The 20,493-nt window shown below is 41.0% G+C and overlaps 1 protein-coding gene across 2 annotated transcripts in view; it reads right to left on the reverse strand.

The window, feature by feature from the left end:
- Positions 1-3,506: 3,506 nt before the first annotated feature.
- The window catches only part of LOC133653882 (glutamate receptor-interacting protein 2-like), a 60,588-nt gene continuing 43,601 nt past the window's right edge, over positions 3,507-20,493 (reverse strand). For both annotated transcript variants that reach the window (XM_062053687.1, XM_062053688.1), the window contains exons 13-24: positions 16,416-16,561; positions 16,246-16,326; positions 15,255-15,318; positions 14,820-14,965; positions 14,602-14,746; positions 14,188-14,354; positions 11,964-12,146; positions 11,730-11,883; positions 10,750-10,864; positions 10,343-10,552; positions 6,741-6,887; positions 3,507-4,989 (exon numbers count right to left, since the gene is read on the reverse strand). In XM_062053687.1, coding sequence (XP_061909671.1) covers positions 4,789-4,989; positions 6,741-6,887; positions 10,343-10,552; positions 10,750-10,864; positions 11,730-11,883; positions 11,964-12,146; positions 14,188-14,354; positions 14,602-14,746; positions 14,820-14,965; positions 15,255-15,318; positions 16,246-16,326; positions 16,416-16,561 — 1,759 coding nt within the window. In that variant the 3' untranslated portion in view covers positions 3,507-4,788. The remainder of the gene's footprint in view (positions 4,990-6,740; positions 6,888-10,342; positions 10,553-10,749; positions 10,865-11,729; positions 11,884-11,963; positions 12,147-14,187; positions 14,355-14,601; positions 14,747-14,819; positions 14,966-15,254; positions 15,319-16,245; positions 16,327-16,415; positions 16,562-20,493) is intronic.

Genomic DNA, 20,493 nt, shown 5'->3' on the forward strand with positions numbered 1-20,493 from the left:
GATTTCCGCTGTTCACATTCAGTCACAATCACGCACGAGCATACGTCCACACGGAAGTAATACAAATAACGCTTTTCAAAACAAAAGCAGCACCGTTGTATTGCACACTTGACATAGATATTTTTTTAAATGTATTTGGTAATTTATGATTGGCCTCACGCGGGCCGGACAGGGACGCACAAAGGGCCGGATGTGGCAGAATGCCCAGGTCTGCTGTAGACAGTATTTCTAGTTCAAAATATTTCCAATGCCTTAATAACTGTGATTGTTCAGATACATTTGTAAATTTACAGAAGGTTTGAACTTCAACTATTAATATGACATGCCCAGTCACTCTATGAGGACCCTTTACCCCACTAATACCACTCTCAAAGTTCATCACACTCCCTGTTGTGGATCATTGACCCTTCACCTACAAATACATGATCCAACTGAAGTCAATATCTTTTACAGAGAAGGGAAGGTGTGAGTCACACTGACTACAAATGAGCGTCAAAGTTTTTAGCTGAACGTCCACGAGGTTCTTTCTGAGGGTGGTTGGAATGTCTGCCTTAAAGTCGGAAGTTTCTGCGTTGGAATCTGGGCTGTGTGAGGAGTATGTGTTTCAATCAGAAACTATCTTTCAGGACATACAACAGATTCTGTCCTCTTTGCCCTAAAAAAAACATGTTAACATATATGTCAACTTGGACACAAACATCACCAAACATCATAAATGATAATAAATGGGTTATACTTGTAGAGCGCTTTTCTACCTTCAAGGTACTCAAAGCGCTTTGACAGTATTTCCACATTTACCCATTCACACACACATTCATACACTGATGGCGGGAGCTGCCATGCAAGGTGCTAACCAGCAGCCATCAGGAGCAAGGGTGAAGTGTCTTGCCCAAGGACACAACAGACATGACTAGGATGGTAGAAGGTGGGGATTGAAACCCCAGTAACCAGCAACCCTCCGATTGCTGGCACGGCCACTCTGCCAACTTCGCCACGCCGCCCCTGGTGAAGTTTGTCCTCTGCATTTGACCCATCTCCTTGTTCACACCCTGGGAGGTGAGGGAAGCAGTGAGCAGCAGCCGCGCGAGGGAATCATTTTGTTCATTTAATTGGAACCAGTATCATCACACGGGTCTTAAGACGATTTCAGTGATATCAGTTTCATGTCCTGTGATAAATGTCAAAGTTGTGATTTTTTGACGCGGTGAAAATTTACTAGTTTATGGTCAACCGCGTCAACACAAAATCAATAGGGCTCGAGATTTTAGGCGTGACCTTTTTGTTAAAAATGTCATAACTTTTTTAAAATATTTACCCCATTTTAAAAAGGTTGGCACCATTGGAAAGCTTTTTAAGCAAAGAGATGGAAAAATAGCTTTCACAATTATGGTGTATTTTAATTGATCAAATTCATGAAATTAGCATAGGAAGGATGGAAAATCCCAGTAAACAAGATTGGTCCCACTTGACTTGTGACGTGAGTCTCATCACAGCGACCAGGAAAAGGAAGTCAGCTAGTCTAAAAAAATCATTGTGCGAATCTATCAATTTAAAATATATGTATAACTTATACTTTAAAACCGGGGTCGGCAACCCAAAATGTTGAAAGAGCCATATTGGACCAAAAATAAAAAATCTGTCTGGAGCCACAAAAAATGTAAATGGAGGCAACACATGATGTAAGTGTTTGTATTAGCTATATTAGACTACTATCAAAATGACTGTGTCGCAGGCTGATGCAAATCTTTGTTGACAGAAATGTTGAAATGTAATATTTATTCTACACATTGGAAAACATTACTAAAACGGAGGCTTTTCAGAGGTTGTGATAACTCCTGGAAATTACCCATTAACTCCCTGGCTTAGAATGGCCAAAGGTAAAGATGTGTGTGTTCAAGTTGAAAGAAACGGAATCTACAAATAAAATTATCTCAAATATACTTAAAATACGAGGCATAATGATGCATTATGTACATATAGCTAGCATAAATAGCATGTTACCATTGATTAGCTTGCAGTCATGCAGTGACCAAATGTGTCTGATTAGCACTCCACACAAGTCAATAACATCAACAAAGCTCACCTTTGTGGATTCACGCATAGCATAAGATGTTTGATGGACAAAGAAGGAGTGGCATAAATCACGTCTTTCTGCGGCAGCAGCAAGGAAATTTGTACATGTAAACAAATTACGGTGCGTTCAAGGACTTCCATAACTTAGGACAAAATGGTGCGTGCCAAATACTCTCATCAGTGAATCATGTTTAATGTAAACAGTGGGATTTCTAACAATTAGGAAGGTTTGTGTCTTGTTTGTCCTCCTACAGAAAAATATATTTTTCCATTTTAATACATTTTTGAAAAAGCTCCAGGGAGCCACTAGGGCGGCGCTAAAGAGCCGCTTGTGGCTCGAAAGCCGTGTGTTGCCGACCCCCGCTTTAAAAGGAATTCCAACAAAGTTTTTACTCACCGTAGATTTTTTGCAGAGGAGTTTTGTCGAGTGTAAACTAAACTATCAGTTATAATGGATTAAATGCGCTGACACATCATTACTCATATCCTACTCAGTGGCCTAGTGGTTAGAGTGTCCGCCCTGAGATCGGTAGGTTGTGAGTTCAAACCCCGGCCGAGTCATACCAAAGACTATAAATGGGACCCATTACCTCCCTGCTTGGCACTCAGCATCAAGGGTTGGAATTGGGGGTTAAATCACCAAAAATGATTCCCGGGTGCGGCACCGCTGCTGCCCACTGCTCCCCTCACCTCCCAGGGGGTGAACAAGGGGATGGGTCAAATGCAGAGGACAATTTTCACCACAATCATTGTCACTCACACACTTTCTGAGTAGGAAATCTGACCTCGGGGGTGGGGCGTTACAGTTGAAACTTCCGACTAGGAACTCGAAAATGCTGACTTTCCGGTACAAATGGAAAGCAGCATACGCTACACTTGAGTAGAACAAACACACACACAGCCAAAGGATAACCTAATGATACAAGAGCAGTGTTTTGAAAAAGTTGATAATCTCACTAATTAATAAAACAGTGACACAGCCACCGTTAAATCATTTCTATCACAAATATCTCTCTCCTGTAAATAATCCCATGCAACGGACACATGTACGTTTGTGTAAGAGGCCCCTAAACTTAGTGACCCCTGGGTTCCAATCCATGTAAACCTGTGCATTAAAGCGATGCTGGGGATGGGCTTCAGCTCGCTCACAGCGCAAATGAGAACAAGCGGCATAGAAAATGAATGGATGGACGTTGGATGTCGTACTAATGGTGCTTCGGAAGTTGGTGCTGGGAATGACATCATCCTCAGCATCAGCGTTGTAGTTACAAAGACAGCAAACAAGATGTCCACCTCCACGAAAGCTATTCTCACGCTTGCCTTGTCCTAATTTAAACAGTTCTTCTGCAACCTTCAAACATGGTTGATGAAGTGGAAACAAATCTGAAGGAAGCCTACCAGAATTTTTTTCTTCGAATAATTTAACATCAATGGTGAAAATCCAAAATAGGACAGGCTTATTTTTATTATTTACTGTGCAGGTACAATTAATCAATGAATAGATTTTCCAAAAACACACACTTTTAGATAAATAAAAATCAGCTTTGAAGTCCAATATGTTGACATACTTTAGTCAGAGTAGGTGACCTTTGCACTGAGCGCAAATAAGAAAAAAGTACACACATTGTTACGGAAGCAGAAACAAAAAAAAAAGCTGTGGGGATAATTTTTTATTATAAAAAAAATACATTTAATGTATAAAAAATAATGTTCAGATGAAATAAAATCCCAAATATACTGCTAGTAATAGCTCACATCAACACTGTACATGCATGTATGAGGAAATAAAACTCAACTCATTGTAAAACTTTAAAAATAGGCCTTTTTAGACACGTTGACATGCCCCAAAAAATAGTCTTTAAGGCTAGTACACAACATCAGCCAATAACAGGACATAAACCATTTGCACTTTAAAGGGGAGAGATTTGGAACTTGGGTGGCACCTCCAACGACCCACAGAGGTAAACACGACACGGCGACAGACTCGCAGTTAATTAGTCACTTTCTGAGGCTGTCCCAACATCATGTGATCTGGTGCTGGTCCAACAAAAACAAGGAAAAAAGCCACAGTGTAAGAGGAGCAAATACAAGTCATTCAGTGAACATGAAAAGGCATCGCTTGACTGTACAACCAAACGTGACATTGTGATATTAAACGTACTGTGAAGCGGAAAAAAAAAAAAAAAAAACTAATCAAGGAGTGAAAGGACGCCCAGCAGAAAAGAGACAGGACATGTCTTTGCAAGTATTCATGAGATTACATATGAGCTGGAGGGTGCAACATTTTATGACGCTTGGCCAGCAGCGCTGAGGATTCTACACGGAGACACTGTGGTGGGAACATGGGCAGTCGGCCAAGAAAATAACTTTTAAAAGACCCCTTAACACCTTTTGTGTGTGTAAAATATGATGTTTGTGTCCTTGTGGGGACAGCACTGCTTTAATGACATGCCAATGCAAGAAATAGTGCAGTGTGTGTGTGTGTGTGTGTGTGTGTGTCCAGTCAGGACCAATGACTCCTCCATTATATAACCTTGGAGAGGGAGTGGAGGTGGTGAGGGGGCCTGAAACCAGCATCATGTGAACAGGGTGATTAACACCGGCCATGTTGCAAGTGAGAGATGTTTCCCAGTGCTAAGAGTCGCCGTATCTGAGGATGCTGCGAAGGTCTAGCAGGTGCAATGACGTGTTGAGCCGCCAGCTCGTCCATCTCGCTCACAGGGCGATGCTTTTGGTGCGGCGCTCGGAGAAGCAGAGCAGCGAGATGGAAGGGTCGTTGCGGTCGCTAAGCAGACCCCCGGTGTCGCCTGTTTCCATGGAATTCCTGCTAATGACCAGATCCAGGCTGGCACCTGCTTCCATGATCAGGGGCACAGTGAGACAGCAGTCCAGGTCCCTGGTGCGCACTCTGTTCACCTGCAGGAAGCAGACACATCAAACCCTCACACACTGAAACTATTAAAGGGACACTTTATTAGGCACATTCATTTCACTGCTTCTTTTAGAAAAATGGGCCACTATAAGTCACTGATAAATTAGAAACTATGTGATCAACAGAATATGTTGACGGCAAAAGTACAGCAATATTAAATATTTACAATGTGAGATGTTGATCAAAAGTTTTCCGTCTACATGCTGAGAAGGTCAAGAACCAAACTGCTCATACGAGAAAGAAAATCAGCTGAATTCTACATGAGCAAGCAACAGAGGCTAGGAAAAACTAGAGGAGGGGGGGACTCAAACAGAAACCAGACTCTTGGGGGCAGCCTGTAGGGCGATACTGGGAATTTTCGTATTGATACCATACCACATAAGTCCAAGGCTAGTATCGTAGATACTGATACCTTGAATTGAAATAATAATAATGGATTAGATTTTATATCGCGCTTTTCTATTATTAGATGTCATAATTAGGGCTGTCAAATTTACCGTGATTTATCAAAAAAAATAATCGCATTAATCTTGTATCAGCACGGATTATTCACCCAATTTATTTTGAGCGTGGATAGTTACCTGAAAGTTAGAGTGGGTTGTTATACGGTCAGTGATCAGGTCAATGCAGGATGACTGACTTGTGTGCTCACTGGCAAATGTCCCTTCAAAATAAATCCTGATTAGATTTAAGATAACATTGTTATGAGCAAATGAATAGAGTTTAGTAGCTTCAAATATTTTCCAAAATGTCCGTGAATGACATTCTGACAATACAACTGCATTTGTGTCAAAATTTTTTGTTGATTTAAATTTTGCAAGTAAGTAATTTACTTGCTTACACAAAATAATCACACTATGTTTCAGAGTGGGATTAATCTGATTCAAAGAATGAATCAATTGGCAGCACTATAGCTTTCATTACATATTTTTTCTACTTAGTTGATGACTAACACGAAAAAATATTTTTAAAAGATTTTATGACATGTAATTGTGCAAAACAATGTATTAATATAACATTAATCAAAATAATCCCTTTATGGCTTTCATTTACACACAATTATTTAAGACAAAAGTTACTCTGCAAAATAATGTCACTGACTGCTTATGCTCTTTCAGTTATTACTTTTCTGTTTCAAACCGCCTATTTTGGAAAAAAATTGCGACGTTTGTCACCTTCAGATTATGGGTCCTTTTTGTTTCTTTTTAAATATGTGTTTAGAATTATTACAATTAGTAATAGAAGTATTAGGGATTTAATAGTCTTCTGAATTGAACAAATGTAACTGAATGAATAGGAGGCAGATATAAATTGTACTTCTTTCTGCTCCTTTTTGTTTATTATTTATTTAAAATGTTATGTTGATTGTTTTTTGTTTGACCTTAAATGACAAAAATAAAACAAGTCAGAGCTTATCGGCCTGTCACACAAACCAGGAATCTGGAGAGATGGCGCTGCGAACGTACACCGCATGAAAAAGGTGCCTCAAACGTTGGGCAAATTAGCGAACAACAGAGTATGCTGTGATGCTAATTATAAAATGATCAATGAAGCGGACTCATCAATCTACTGTCAAACAGCTGAGAAATATATTATCCTTTTTTATTACAATCTACAAGTTATTTCACTGATATTTAATGATTAAAAAAAAAGTATTTTCCAAAAAGGCATTTTGAAAAGGAGAGGCTGCCATGTATTCAGGTCAATATGGTACATTTGCAGAAGTAGGATTCACCTGAAGAATGCGATCGTAAGGCTTCAGGCCTGCCTTGTCAGCTGGACCGTCGGGACGGATCATGTTGACAAAAACTCCTTTTTCTAGAAGTCCGTCAGATACGCTGAAGCCAAAGTCGTGGCTCTCAGAGTCTTTTCTGACTGTCACCTGCAAGCATATTAGACAAATAATAGAGTATAGTAATTGAACGCTAATTAGTCACTTTTCATTGCTCAACAGTGGTACCTCAAGAGTTCCTAAGAGTGCCCCAGGTTAAGAGTGTTTTGATATAAAAGCTATTTCTCAGCTAACTGTCATGCTTTAAGTTACAAGCAAAACATTTGACTTACAAACATCCCCGTCATTATTGGTGTAGTAAATGTCACAGTAAACCCCGTAAGATCCGTCCAATACATCTGGTCTTACTCGAGAGCATTAGATTATAGCAAGTAATGGCAGTGGTGTGCCGTCTGGGCCAGCAAGATCTTCTCTAACATAACCAAAAATCATGATCATAGTTAAAGATAAAAGTAATTTTTAAATTTACTTTCCCTAAATATCTAAAAGTATTCATATTCTCTTCATATCATATTATGCTCCTTCCAGTGCTGTTGTTTTTAGGTTAGAGTTTTTATCCAATCAGAATTCAGCTAGCTTATGTTGTCATGCTGTACGAAATCTGCCCGGGGCATTCAGAATCAACAATGCGGGCATCTGTTCACTCTAAGTGAACAGGCACATACAGTTGATAGATAATTGCCATAGCCAATGAGATCACGAGTTGTTGTCAGTAAGGCCTTCTTGCTGGCCTAGTGTTGAACGAGACATTTACGCATCCTGTGATTGGATACTCACTTGGGAGTGACAAGTGAGTATCCAATTAGTGCGCAGGAAGTGTTGTACTGGAGCGGAGCAATAGCAGAGAAACGCACAAAGAAGGAGAGCAAAACGTTGATTAGGTGGCAGATATATACTTGCAAGGCCATTTTCAAAAAGGATATTTAAAGAAAAACTACATCTTGTGAGAGAAGGTCCGCCGGCCCAGGAAGCTAGCTTAGCTATCCCGGTGATTATGGTGAAATGCTCGCGACCTCCACTCGAATCAACCGACTTTGAGTGGTACCACTGGCTTATATGGCATCGGATGGGTCATACAAATTGTGAGTTCAAATATTTTATTTCTGTATTTTGTCAAGTTTTGTAATTTTGACAATACCACGTGAGATAAGTTTTAATTGCTGATGCTGGTTTGATTTTTAAATGCGCTGGAAAATAGCCCGTTTTGTACACTGTTGAGCTGTAAGTGTGTTTCTGTATAGTATTTCTCCAGCCATGGTCATGTGGGGACATAAATGATGGTATTTTGAGAGGTAATTATTGAAGTCAGACACCACTGAAGGCTTAGGTGGGAAACGCACGGCCCGCCACTGAGTAATGGACACGACTTTGTTTTTGGGAGGAATAAAATGAGTGCAGAGGACAGTGTTCAGAAGAAGTAGATAATATTCATTCAAATAAAAAAATTAATAAGTACAACATGACCGCTCTTGTCGCCAACTTGGCAAAGCAATCTGAGCGTATCACTGCTAGTCTGCACCATACTGATGCAGAATGAGTAATGCCAGCCAAACATGTTAAAATAATGCATAAACGGTGGACATTTCAGTGGGAGTCTGTCATGACCTGTCACCACAGTCTTAGTATATTGGTTGGGTTATGTTATGTACTTATTTTCTGTTTTGGCACTTATTTTTGTTCCACTTCCTGTTCTGGCTCCACTACTCTGCTTCTGAGCACGGTTTGCCTCACCTGCCTTTGATCACTAATAAGAGGGCTGTATATTTGAGCTTCCCCTTCCTCCCAGTGCTGGATCATTGCTTTTGTCAATCGTTCATGTGTGCTGTCATTACGCTGACAAACGTGTTGTTTTCTGGATGTTTTTCTGTGCTCTTTCCAAGCTGCACTGGTTTTGTTCATTTAATATATTTTTGCCTGCACGCTTTCTCCGCATCTTGAGGTCATAACTACCGCTGCCATGCGGCATTGGGACAGAGACGGTGATTTAAGTTGTCTTAAGTATTCTGACTTAAGCTCTCCATCACAGAACCAATTAAGCGCATACGTTGAGGTACTGCTGTATAATAAACATGTATCATATTATTGTTGTCCCGATACCAATATGTTGGTACCGGTACCAACATTTTTTCGATACTTTTCTAAATTTGGGGGACCACAAAAAATTGCATTATTGGCTTTATTTGAACAAAAAATCTTACGGTACAGTACACATATGTTTGTTATTGCAAGTTTGTCCTTAAATAAAATAGTGAGCATACAAGACAACTTGTCTTTTATTAGTAAGTAAGCAAGCAAAAGCTCGTAATTTAGTCTGCTGACATATGCAGTAACAGTCATTTTCCATTCTATTATTTTGTCAAAATTATGAAGGACAAGTGGTAGAAAATGAATTATCAATGTACTTGTTCATTTGCTGTTAATATCTGCTTACTTTCTCTTTTAACATGTTCTATCTACACTTCTGTTAAAATGTAATCACTTATTCTTCTGTTGTTTGGAAACTTTACATTAGTTTTGGATGATACCACCAATTTGAGAAATCCGATACCAAGTAGTTACAGGATCATACAATGGTGATATTCAAAGTCCTCATGTGTCCAGGGACATATTTCCTGAGTTTATAAACATAATATACATTTAAAAAAAATAAAAGATGTGATGCCAAAAAATATCGATGTAATCATAGTAGCATCGACTAGATACGCTCCTGTACTTGGTATCATTACAGTGGATGTTAGGTGTAGATCCACCATAGGCGTTCGTTTACATTTTGACGCCGATGAGCTACGGTGTGTAGTGAAACATGTTTAGCTATTCCTCGTCCTGCAGGGATGATATTTGTAAGAAACTCCCTTTATTCATCGCCATGGAGGCAAGGATTAGTAATTTAGAAGTAGCTAAAACACTGCCGACTGGGGCTGGACTTTAGCCGCTAGCTAGCCATGTCTTAAAGCACCTTTTCCGGTGGGCATTTCAGTGTTATAACTTCACCTTTATCGTTAGTTTTTAAGCCAAAATGTGTCTGTTCTCCCTTTTCTGTCTACACACTGTGTCCGCTTGTAAGTACTCCGTGATTGTGTGCTACCGAACATGCTCGTCTGCTCGTAAACCAGCAATGACACGACGTGACGTGGCGGGGGGTGCGGCGGACCGGTACTTTTCAGAGGCGAATAAAATTCACTAGTATCGCGGTACTATACTAATACCGGTATACCGTAAAACCCTATATAATAAACCACAGACAGTTTGAAAAAATCTGAAAATGTAATTAACACTAAGAAGTACTTTTTGAATCGTTACGAATACCTGCTTCATATTTTGAACCACATGATAAGACCAATACTGTATGTTTTGACCAAACTATAGCTGTGATTTGGTGCCATGATAGCAAACGGATAGTTTCCACCCCAAACAGCTTTGACTCACTAAAGTCATTGAGGGACTCAGATTACATAATCAAGACGTCTTAGTGAGGACAAACACAACTTATGTGTAATTGTTCATAAACAGGAAATTGCAAATCAGTTTTTCCTACAGTCGACTACCTTGTGCAGGGCCAGGCTAGCGGAAGACAAAGCCTCGGACCCTCTGCTGCACCGGAATGTCATGTCTTCAGATCCAGAGGACATGCTGTGGTTGCGCCTATTCTTTGAGGCTTCACATTTAATGGGACTTATTTCTGATGGAAACATGGAGTCGTCGTTGGTCTTGGTCTCCTCCAGGTACAGACTAAAAGCACTACCTGTCATGGACGCCTGTAAAAGCACAACAAACGACACATATTTTAATGTCACTGAATCTGGCAACAGGTGTCTGTCTGTTGTGTCCGATTTAACAGCAGTTTACACACTCTCCAGATTATGATAATGCTTCATCTGGCATGACCATGCAGTTTGACACTGGTCTGGGAGTAGAGGATAAACCAGACATGGAGACAAGGAGACTGGCCTACCTCAAGCTCCCTGAGGATCTCTGACTGGCCACAGGTCTCCAGGTCCTGCAAAGCCTGGGACCAGAAGCTATCCTCCTGGTTCAGGGTGCCATGGCAATGAGGGGGGCTGATGAATCTATGACAACGCAGTAACCACAACGTGAGAGCAGTCCTGCGGTCTTGAGGCCGGTGCTGCGTTTGAAAGCAGCGTGGGAAATGTAGGTTGTTTTTGTTTGGCTTCATGAAGGAGAGTCCCTTTGAAAGTCTCTCAGGACCACACAGGGGGGTTATTATAAATTCTCTCACATCTTAAACACTGAGCAGTCCAACAGAAAATAATTTAAGAAGTTATTTCTCTTTTTTATGAAACAAAAGTAGAACAGTGAACGAATGTGAGGATAAATGACAAAAAAAAAAAAAAGGTACAAGGAGACACATATGGCTGACGTGTCCTGATGTGTTTCGGTGTGGACATGAAAAAGGTGACACACCAAAGAGCTTGTGGGTAATTAGTAAAGCAGATCAGAGAGAGAATACCTGAGAAAGAAAAGAAAAGGACAGTTTGGACGAGCAAACAACATGAAAGCATCAAATGACAAGCACAATGCTGCTGTGGTGCTTTAACATCTATATCAGTGGTCCCCAACCTTTTTGTAGCTGCGGACCGGTCAACGCTTGAAAATTTGTCCCACGGACCCGTGTTGGGGGGGGTTGGGCTTTATTTACTTTTTTTTGGTCATAAAAAATTACAATCATGTGTGCTTACGGACTGTATCCCTGCAGACTGTATTGATCTATATTGATATATAATGTAGGAACCAGAAATATCGATCCACGGACCGGTACCGGGCCGCGGCCCGGTGGTTGGGGACCACTGATCTATATGACTCACACTGGGCCTTCGGCAAACAACATTGCATAAACAAAGAAGCTTGCAGAAATACATTTAAACAAAATCATAAGGATGACCCAACCGGGAGGAAAGAAAGCAGTGCTCCTACCCAGGCATCTTGTCCCAGTCCTCCTCAGTCAGTCTGCCATCATAGAGCCCTGATTGGTGCATCAGTCCTGCAGTGCTGGACCCCACTGGGCTCCTGTACTTTGTTCGCCTCCATTCATTGGGATTCAGCAACATATCTTTTTGAAGATATGTTCCTTCAACAAGAACAAGATGAGAACGATAACCGATGAGACAATTGTTAAAAATAATTTCAAAAAGTTAAGCATTCACTCACCTTGGGTACTGTAGCCAGCGTCGCATCCTGAGCCATCCCAGGAGCTCATCGCCGAATCAATGCTGGGCACAGTGGCAGAGTAGATCTCTGAGTGTTTACCCAGTCGATGTGAGTCCATCAGTTCATCGTCAAGGTCATTCAAAAAGCCAGCTTCTCTGTCCAGAACCCGCCTGGCGTCGTACTCTGGAAGTTAGCAGTCAACATGGGAGGAACATGTAGTTTATTGAGAGCAGGGGTCTCAAACTCACAGACCTCAGGCCCGTATTTGTGGCCCTTTCTTCATAGACTAAACTTCATAAAATACAGTTACAATAACGGTGCAGACACAAAAATTACGGCATAACACACACCGGGCAACATAAAGAGCAACTTCCTGTAAGCAAGTTTAACTGTTAAGAAAAACAAAAAGTCAACTTTTACCGTAAAAAAACAACATTTTTCAATTTATTATTTTTTGTCCTATTCAGTCGCCAGAATTTTTCCGTAAAATGACCTTGGTTCCATTTTTACAGTATTTTACAGTAAAATTCTGGCGACTGAGCTGCCAGTTTACCGTAAAATCTACATATGTTTTAGTCTAAAGTGTTTTTGACCATGTCGTAGGGAACTCAAGTGTCAAAATACATTATTTTGACATTCAATTTCACTTTTATAGTGACTTAGGGCACAGGTGTCAAACTCAAGGTCCATGTGCCAGATTTGGCCCACTACATATTTTATGTGACCCACGAATGCCTGGAACCGCGACATACCCTCAATAAAAGAACACGTTTGACACCCCGGATTGAAGGCTTACCATATAGCTCATTGTCACTATAGCTGCTGGTAGAAGTAGTTAAATGTTATGTGGTTGAAACGCGATTCTGTAGGAAAAACTGGACTTGATGCGGCCCGGCCTCAACAAGACTACCTGTAACGGCGCCCAGTTAAATTGATTTTGAGACCCTAGATTTAGAGTATCTAAATTGCCCATATACTGCAGGCGTGCACCAGAATGTAACCACTCCCCCAGCCGCCCTCACCTAAGTCAGCTGGGGTCCGGGACCTGCCGTAAAAAAAATAAAAGAACGAATAATAACATGAAATAAATATGAATACATGTCCAATAAGCCAGTGTTTCTTAACCATAGAATCCTCATTACTATCGGCCCATTGTTGGGCCGCGAGCACCCCCTAGAGGGCTGCCAAAAAATATCTGTTTCTCAGCTATGGTCCGTATGTGCTGCAGTGATACTCAGTTGTAATACACGTTTCCACCACTTGTGGCAGTAATGACAATATAAAAAAAAAAGTCTGGAGCTAAAATATAAAGAAGTTTAAGCGCAAAAATTATGACTTAAGTGGTGAAGCTGTATTTTCATTTAACCTTAAATTTTATTGACAGTTTATTTAAGAAATATATATCATTATTTATTATCAATTTAGTTTGAATGTATTTATTTCTTAGCAATGAGTAATTGTATGTAATTGTGCTTTTCATCAGTTTTAATGAATCCCTTCTTTTGGAGTATATTTGATGAGTATTTGTAATCAGCCTGACCAAGGCCTTGGTAAAAATCTGTGATTAAAACATGGTTTTCTACCATTTGACGAAGTTTATCTTGTAAAACTGTAAGTGGGTTAGATATGATTATTGAATACAAAAAATGTGTAATTTTGCATTAATATTTAAGTGGGACCCCAGGACCCTCTGTAGTAGAACCTTTGCATTATGCTGTTATAAACAAAAAATGTTCACTCCAAAACCATAAATGAGTAATTACCACATGCTATTGTTACACAACGGCCCCTTCCATTTGATTATCATATTGCATGCCAACAAACTGATGGAAAAAAAGGGGTTCAATGACAACAAAAATGCTTGGAATAGATGTTTGCATCAAATACTATTAATGTTAATTAATGGATATTAATAAGAACTGCAGTTGCCTGCAGTAAACTTTTTTTCTGTCAACTTTGAAACACATTTAGCAGAAAAAATGATGTGGCCTTGAGTTTGAGACCTGTGTTCTACAGCATAATGTCTTAAAGCATAAGTGTGACATTATTATTCTTGTTAATTGGACAGTAACTGCAGATTAAAGTCATACGACAAGGGTCAGTGTCCCTTTCTCGCCATGAAAAGGCGGGGGCTAACATGAGCTATTGCTCCATCATTCCAAGATAAAAATATGTGGCATATTTGATCATTTCTGCTTATTTACTACGGTGTGTGCTTCCTTGCCATGGGAACGAGGTGAAGCCAACAGGCTGTCGGCTTGTTTCTTGATCTTCAGCGTGACGGACTCCCCGGCCATCTGCAGGAGGTGGATGGCCTCGCTCAGTGTTTTGCCTTTTAGACTGACCCCGTTGATAGCCAGCACGCGGTCCCCTATGTGGATGGCCCCGGTCCTGCAGAGTTTGGAAAGAGGAGCAGACAAGAATACCAGACAGGGCGGGTACAGATAAACAGTCCGGCTGCCAGCGTGCAGACAGACACGGAGAAAGAGGCTTCTTCTAATAGAAATGAGACAGCCACTGTTTATCGTCTCATTCAAGTGAAAACAATGACACACTAGTCATTAGCGTCACGTCTAGGTCAAATGCACATGTTAGTCTTCTTAAATAACGACCTTGACACCTGTGTCACACCGCTCACCTCTCTGCCAGACCTTTCTTGGTGAGACCCGAAATAACGATGGGGTCAAAAGGTTCCTCGGTGCCAGAAATTGTGATCCCCAGAGGTCCGTTATATCTCTTTAGCTCCACTGTGTAGATGATAGAGCCGGACATCTCCAGCTCATCTGGACAAGAACATTCTCTCATGTCACTGTTGTGTAAAACACTTTTTATGTTCAGAGTGCAGGTTCTCTATACCAATGTTGTCCTCGTCTTTCTGGATTCTGAGCTTGACCATGTCCTCCGCCTGCTCCAGGATGTGCATAGCGTCCTCCATGGTGCAGTTCTCAAGACGCACACTGTCGATGGCCAGCAGCCGGTCTCCAGGCTCTAGAGTGCCTGTCCTACAAGCGTAAGGGGACCATACTGTGATTAAGTGCTGCTTCTGACTGGCATTATCAATCTATCAGTGACTCATGGGGATCACTGGGATTGACCGCAACCTCTGCTCCAATCAACACAACTACTCAACTAGTTTTGATCATCAATGCAATTACAAAAGTAGTGTGGCACAGGCACACAATTATTTTGTTCATAAATAATCTCACACATTCTTACATCCGGCCTGGACAACACAAGTACAGTATATGTGTGTACTATTCTGGTGTGTGTGCGTGTGATAAAATAGTATACCTGTGTGCTATGCTGCCTTTTCTGATGTCAGAGATGATGAGGGGCTTTCCTGGCTTCTTACTTGCTGGTGAAAAATAATTACATTATTATTGTTTTCTGTAATCTTCAGGAATAGAAAAAAGTAGCTTGTATCGTGTTTGTATTAGAGTTGGCGAATCTCAATTTAGAATATTGTAGGAAATGATCTGTGCTATAAATTATTACTAAGCACATATTTCTTATGAAGAGCACACCCAACAGTTCATGAAACCCCTAAATTCAGTATTTCATAACATTTGATACTTGTGGGGAAAACTCTAATCAGCAAGTGATCTTCAAAGGCCTCCTGAGACTTTAAAAAGGTACAATGTACCTCCTGAAATAAAATAACTTTTGTACAATATTACATTTTTTTGAGATACAGCTGTTTGTATATAAAACAAAAAGCAAACTAACTAAAATTTGTCCTTCGTGATGAGGATTTTTTTTTAAATACATTTTTTGTAGTTTTTATTTATTTTTATCTTTTTTTTTAGAAATAATCAATATACACAGATTTTATTAAAAACATTAAAGATCTCAGTCAAACAACTAGTGCAAACCCTATAAGAAAGAAAAATACAATTGAATTTTGTGAAAAATAATATTAATGATAATAAACATAACAAAATATGGTTGTGGACACATACATACATTTTCTGTTTCACCATTCCAAGGGGGCACTTTTATTTTTTTCCAAAATATATTAATCTATTTGTGAGATCTTTTTAACATGTTGCCACTCTTCTAATATGTAAATAATGTAGACAAAATAGAAGAAACTCCTCTCATAGTAATCTATTGCAGTCCTACACCACTGCAAACTTTAACCACAAAAACTGGGTAAAGTTACCATCATATTTTTTTCTTCGTTTTAGTCAATAGTCATCATTCAGTGAACATAGTTGCTGGAAAAAAGTGTGAACATTTGAACAATGAGGCCCCCTGCTGGCCAGCATGCTGCCAAACTCACCACTTATGGTGATGCCAAGCTCCATTCCTCTTCGCTTGGGGAGTTTGACATGGAAGGTTCCACTGCTGGGAACCACTGACTCTAATAATCAAAGAATGCAATGTAAATGTCAGCGATTTACAGTACATTCTGTGAATACTTGGTAAAAGGAAAGTAAGACTTTATTATACCTGCAACATCAAACTCAATCTCTACTGAGACCTTACTGGTCAAAGCAGAGTCTCTGAGGAGCTGGTGGGCTTCCTCCAAAGTGCCATCTTCAGTTGGGATGCCATTGATGGACAAGAGTCTGTCTCCTACCTGCAGCAATCCACACCTGCACACGGGAACGCAACATGACACTCGCAAACCAGTAACTAATATGTGAAAATAGCAAGTGCAACACTGCTTCTTTGTAATATAATGTACTGCACAAAGAGTCTCATTGTGACTGTAATTTGATCTAAAACTAATTCTATTGTGATTAACTATACCCATCATCTATTGGATAAATACAGTACCTCACAAACGTTAGCACAACCCTCATAACTTTTCATCAAACAATTTTTTTCTGGAAAACTAAGGAAATTACACTTTGACACAATGGGAAGTAGTGACTGTTGAATAAACGTGTCACTTTGCTGTCCCTTCAAAATATCTCAACACAGCCATTAATGCCAAGGAAAGGCACGGAAAGCCTGTTGAAGTAGTTGAGGCGTACAAATACCTGCATACAGTCTTTGACAACCTGCTAAAATTCTGCTCTAACACGGAGGATATTCTCAAGAAATGTCAGCAAAGAAAATACCTCCTTAGGAAGCTCAATTCCTTCGAAGAACATCCTCCTGACTTTCTACGACTCCTTCATCGAGAGTATCATTATCCATCCATCCATCTTATTCCGCTTATCCAAGGTCGGATCGCGGGGGCAGCAGCCTAAGCAGGGAAGTCCAGACTTCCCTCTCCCCAGCCACTTCGTCCAGCTCCTCCCGGGGGATCCCGAAGCGTTCCCAGGCCAGCCGGGAGACAGTCTTCCCAACGTGTCCTGGGTCTTCCCCGTGGCCTTCTACCGGTTGGACGTGCCCTAAACACCTCCCTATGGAGGCGTTCGGGTGGCATTCTGACCAGATGCCCGAACCACCTCACCTGGCTCCTCTCGATGTGGAGGAACAGCGGCTTTACTTTGAGCTCCTCCCGGATGACAGAGCTTCTCACCCTATCTCTAAGGGAGAGCCCCGCCACCCGGCGGAGGAAACTCATTTCGGCCGCTTGTACCCGTGATCTTGTCCTTTCGGTCATGACCCAAAGCTCATGACCATAGGTGAGGATGGGAACGTAGATCGACCGGTAAATCGAGAGTTTTGCCTTCCGGCTCAGCTCCTTCTTCAACACAACGGATCGATACAGCGTCCGCGTTACTGAAGACGCCGCACCGATCCGCCTGTCGATCTCACGATCCACTCTTCCCTCACTCGTGAACAAGACTCCGAGGTACTTGAACTCCTCCACTTGGGGCAGGGTCTCCTCCCCAACCTGAAGATGGCACTCCAGCCTTTTCCGGGCGAGAACCATGGACTCGGACTTGGAGGTGCTGATTCCCATCCCAGTCGCTTCACACTCGGCTGCAAACCGATCCAGTGAGAGCTGAAGATCTTGGCCAGATGAAGCCATCAGGACCACATCATCTGCAAATAGCAGAGACCTAAACCTGCAGCCACCAAAACAGATCCCCTCAACGCCCTGACTGCGCCTAGAAATTATTTTCCATAAAGGTTATGAACAGAATCGGTGACAAAGGGCAGCCTTGGCGGAGTCCAACCCTCACTGGAAACGGGTCCGACTTACTGCCGGCAATGCGGACCTAGCTCTGACACTGATTATACAGGGAGCGGACCGCCACAATAAGACAGTCCGTTACCCCATACTCTCTGAGCACTCCCCACAAGACCTCCCGCGGTATCATTACATTCTCCTTAATCTGCTGGTTCCACTCCACCAGCCTCCAGAACAGAAACCGCCTGCAGAACAGGGTCAAAGTCTGTTCTAAAATCATTGGACTTCCTGTAAGGACTCTGTCTACCATCTACGAGCAGCAGACACTCGAGTTAGCAGGTCGGATCATGCAGGACTCCTCACACGCTCTATTTACAGAGTTTGAGTGTTTCCCCTCAATATGTCAGCTTCCTTGTCCCTACTGCAGGACACAGAAGAGCAGCCTTTGTCCCCAGGGCTGATCCCCCTACACTCCCACCAACCTGCCCCTAAACCCTTATGACTTTTTTCTTATTCTGCTTACAGCGGACTTCATGCACTACGGTCACTTTATTATTCTTACAGTATTTAATTTATATAGCTGTAGTATATTTTTAATCTGTCATGCACCACAATCACTTCATCTAATATCTGCCTACTCGCACAGAGCTCTGTATGTATGTAATGTATATGTTTTTATTTAACTATAATTTTGTGTTTCAACTTGAAATTGTCGCTCATTCACTGCTCTGTGTCCCTCTTAATTGCCCCCCGGGCACAAATTAAGTTTTTTGAATTTGAATTGAATGGAGTGTCCCGATACAACTTTTTCACTTCCGTTACAATACAGATATTGGAGTATTGGATATTAGTCAACTTTAGTCCGATACAATATCAGCACGAATTATAGTACATACTTTTATTATTAGTAGTGTGGAATGTTAGAAAAGGTTTGAACAAATGGAATTACTAATTGTCCAATGGTACGTATGAAAAACACTAAGCTTATGACAGCTTTATGCTTTTGAAGTGAAGTAATTACTTTTTTGGCAACACTTAGAGCAGTGGTTCTCAAACTTTTCTTATTTTTACCAAGTACCACCTTAGAAAACACATGGCTCTCCAATGATCATGATAATGACCAACATTAAAATACGGTAGTGTAGTAGGCCAAAGTATTTATTATAAACAAGGCAGAACTTTTATTTAACAAATATATTTACACTCCAAATATTTGGAGTATAAATATTTGGGGTTTTGGCACCAACCATTGAACTTTATCTGACCAATCTAAGTCTATGAGCACAAACTGATGAAGCCTACTCAGATGAGCGGCGAAACATCTTCCAAGACAAACCAAGCAGGCTGCTAGCGTTAGTCAAGCTCGCTGCGGGCTACAAACAACGCGCAGTCTTGTGAAAAAAAGCATGTTGTCTGTTTACTTTTAGTCTTGGATAAGCACAAAAATTACTGAATATTATTTTTGTAGAAGTAGCGCAGTGATCCAAGTATTTAAAAGTAATGATGGGCTTTTTTTTCCAGGCAAACATAATGAAACAATGCTGAGCACCCTCACTCCATCTCGGACACATAGGAGATGAAAGCCGCAGTTTATGTGCAACTTAAACAGAAAACACTAAGCCTTAACAGACTTTGCATTATGAAATTATTCACCGGTATATAAACTGACTCCTTTGACAATTATATACAGTATACAAGTTTGGCTACGAAAATGGCAGCAGCTTACTCGAATCTCTTGTCCATTGGACGAGCTCATATGGATCAATTTCACTTATTTTTTGAGGTAGTGAGAGTTTGGATTAGGGTACAGTTTGTCTCAGTACAGTCGCTGGATTTTTTATTTTATTTTGTACGATCCATTAGTCCAGTTTGTTGCACACTTTTACATGACTGAGGGTCCAGTACAGCCATGAAAACAAACGCTTTTGACAACAAAAATGTCTACTGCGGCCCTACAGTGCATTGCGAAATCACATGCTAAACATAACATAAATTGAGCTATTTGGCCACAATCCCCAACAATATGTTCGGAGGAGAACAGGTGGGGCATTTAATCCCAGGAACACCAAACCTACCATCAAGCATGGTGGTGGTAGTATTATGCTCTGGGCCTGTTTTGCTGCCAATAGAACTGGTGCTTTACAGAGAGTAAATGGGACAATGAAAAAGGAGGATTACCTCCAAATTCTTCACATTTAAAATCATCAGCCTGGAGGTTGGGTCTTGGGCGCAGTTGGGTGTTCCAACAGGACAATGACCCCAAACACACGTCAAAAGTGGTAAAGGAATGGCTAAATCAGGCTAGAATTAAGGTTTTAGAATGGCCTTCCTAAAGTCCTGACTTAAACGTGTGGACAATGCTGAAGAAACAAGTCCATTTTAGAAAACCAACAAATTTAGCTGAACTGCAGCAATTTTGTCAAGAGGAGTGGTCAAAAATTCAACCAGAAGCTTGTGGGTGGCTACCAAAAGCGCCTTATTGCAGTGAAACTTGCC

This window comes from Entelurus aequoreus, linkage group LG07, assembly GCF_033978785.1.
Source record: "Entelurus aequoreus isolate RoL-2023_Sb linkage group LG07, RoL_Eaeq_v1.1, whole genome shotgun sequence".
In the NCBI taxonomy this organism is placed as follows: domain Eukaryota; kingdom Metazoa; phylum Chordata; class Actinopteri; order Syngnathiformes; family Syngnathidae; genus Entelurus; species Entelurus aequoreus.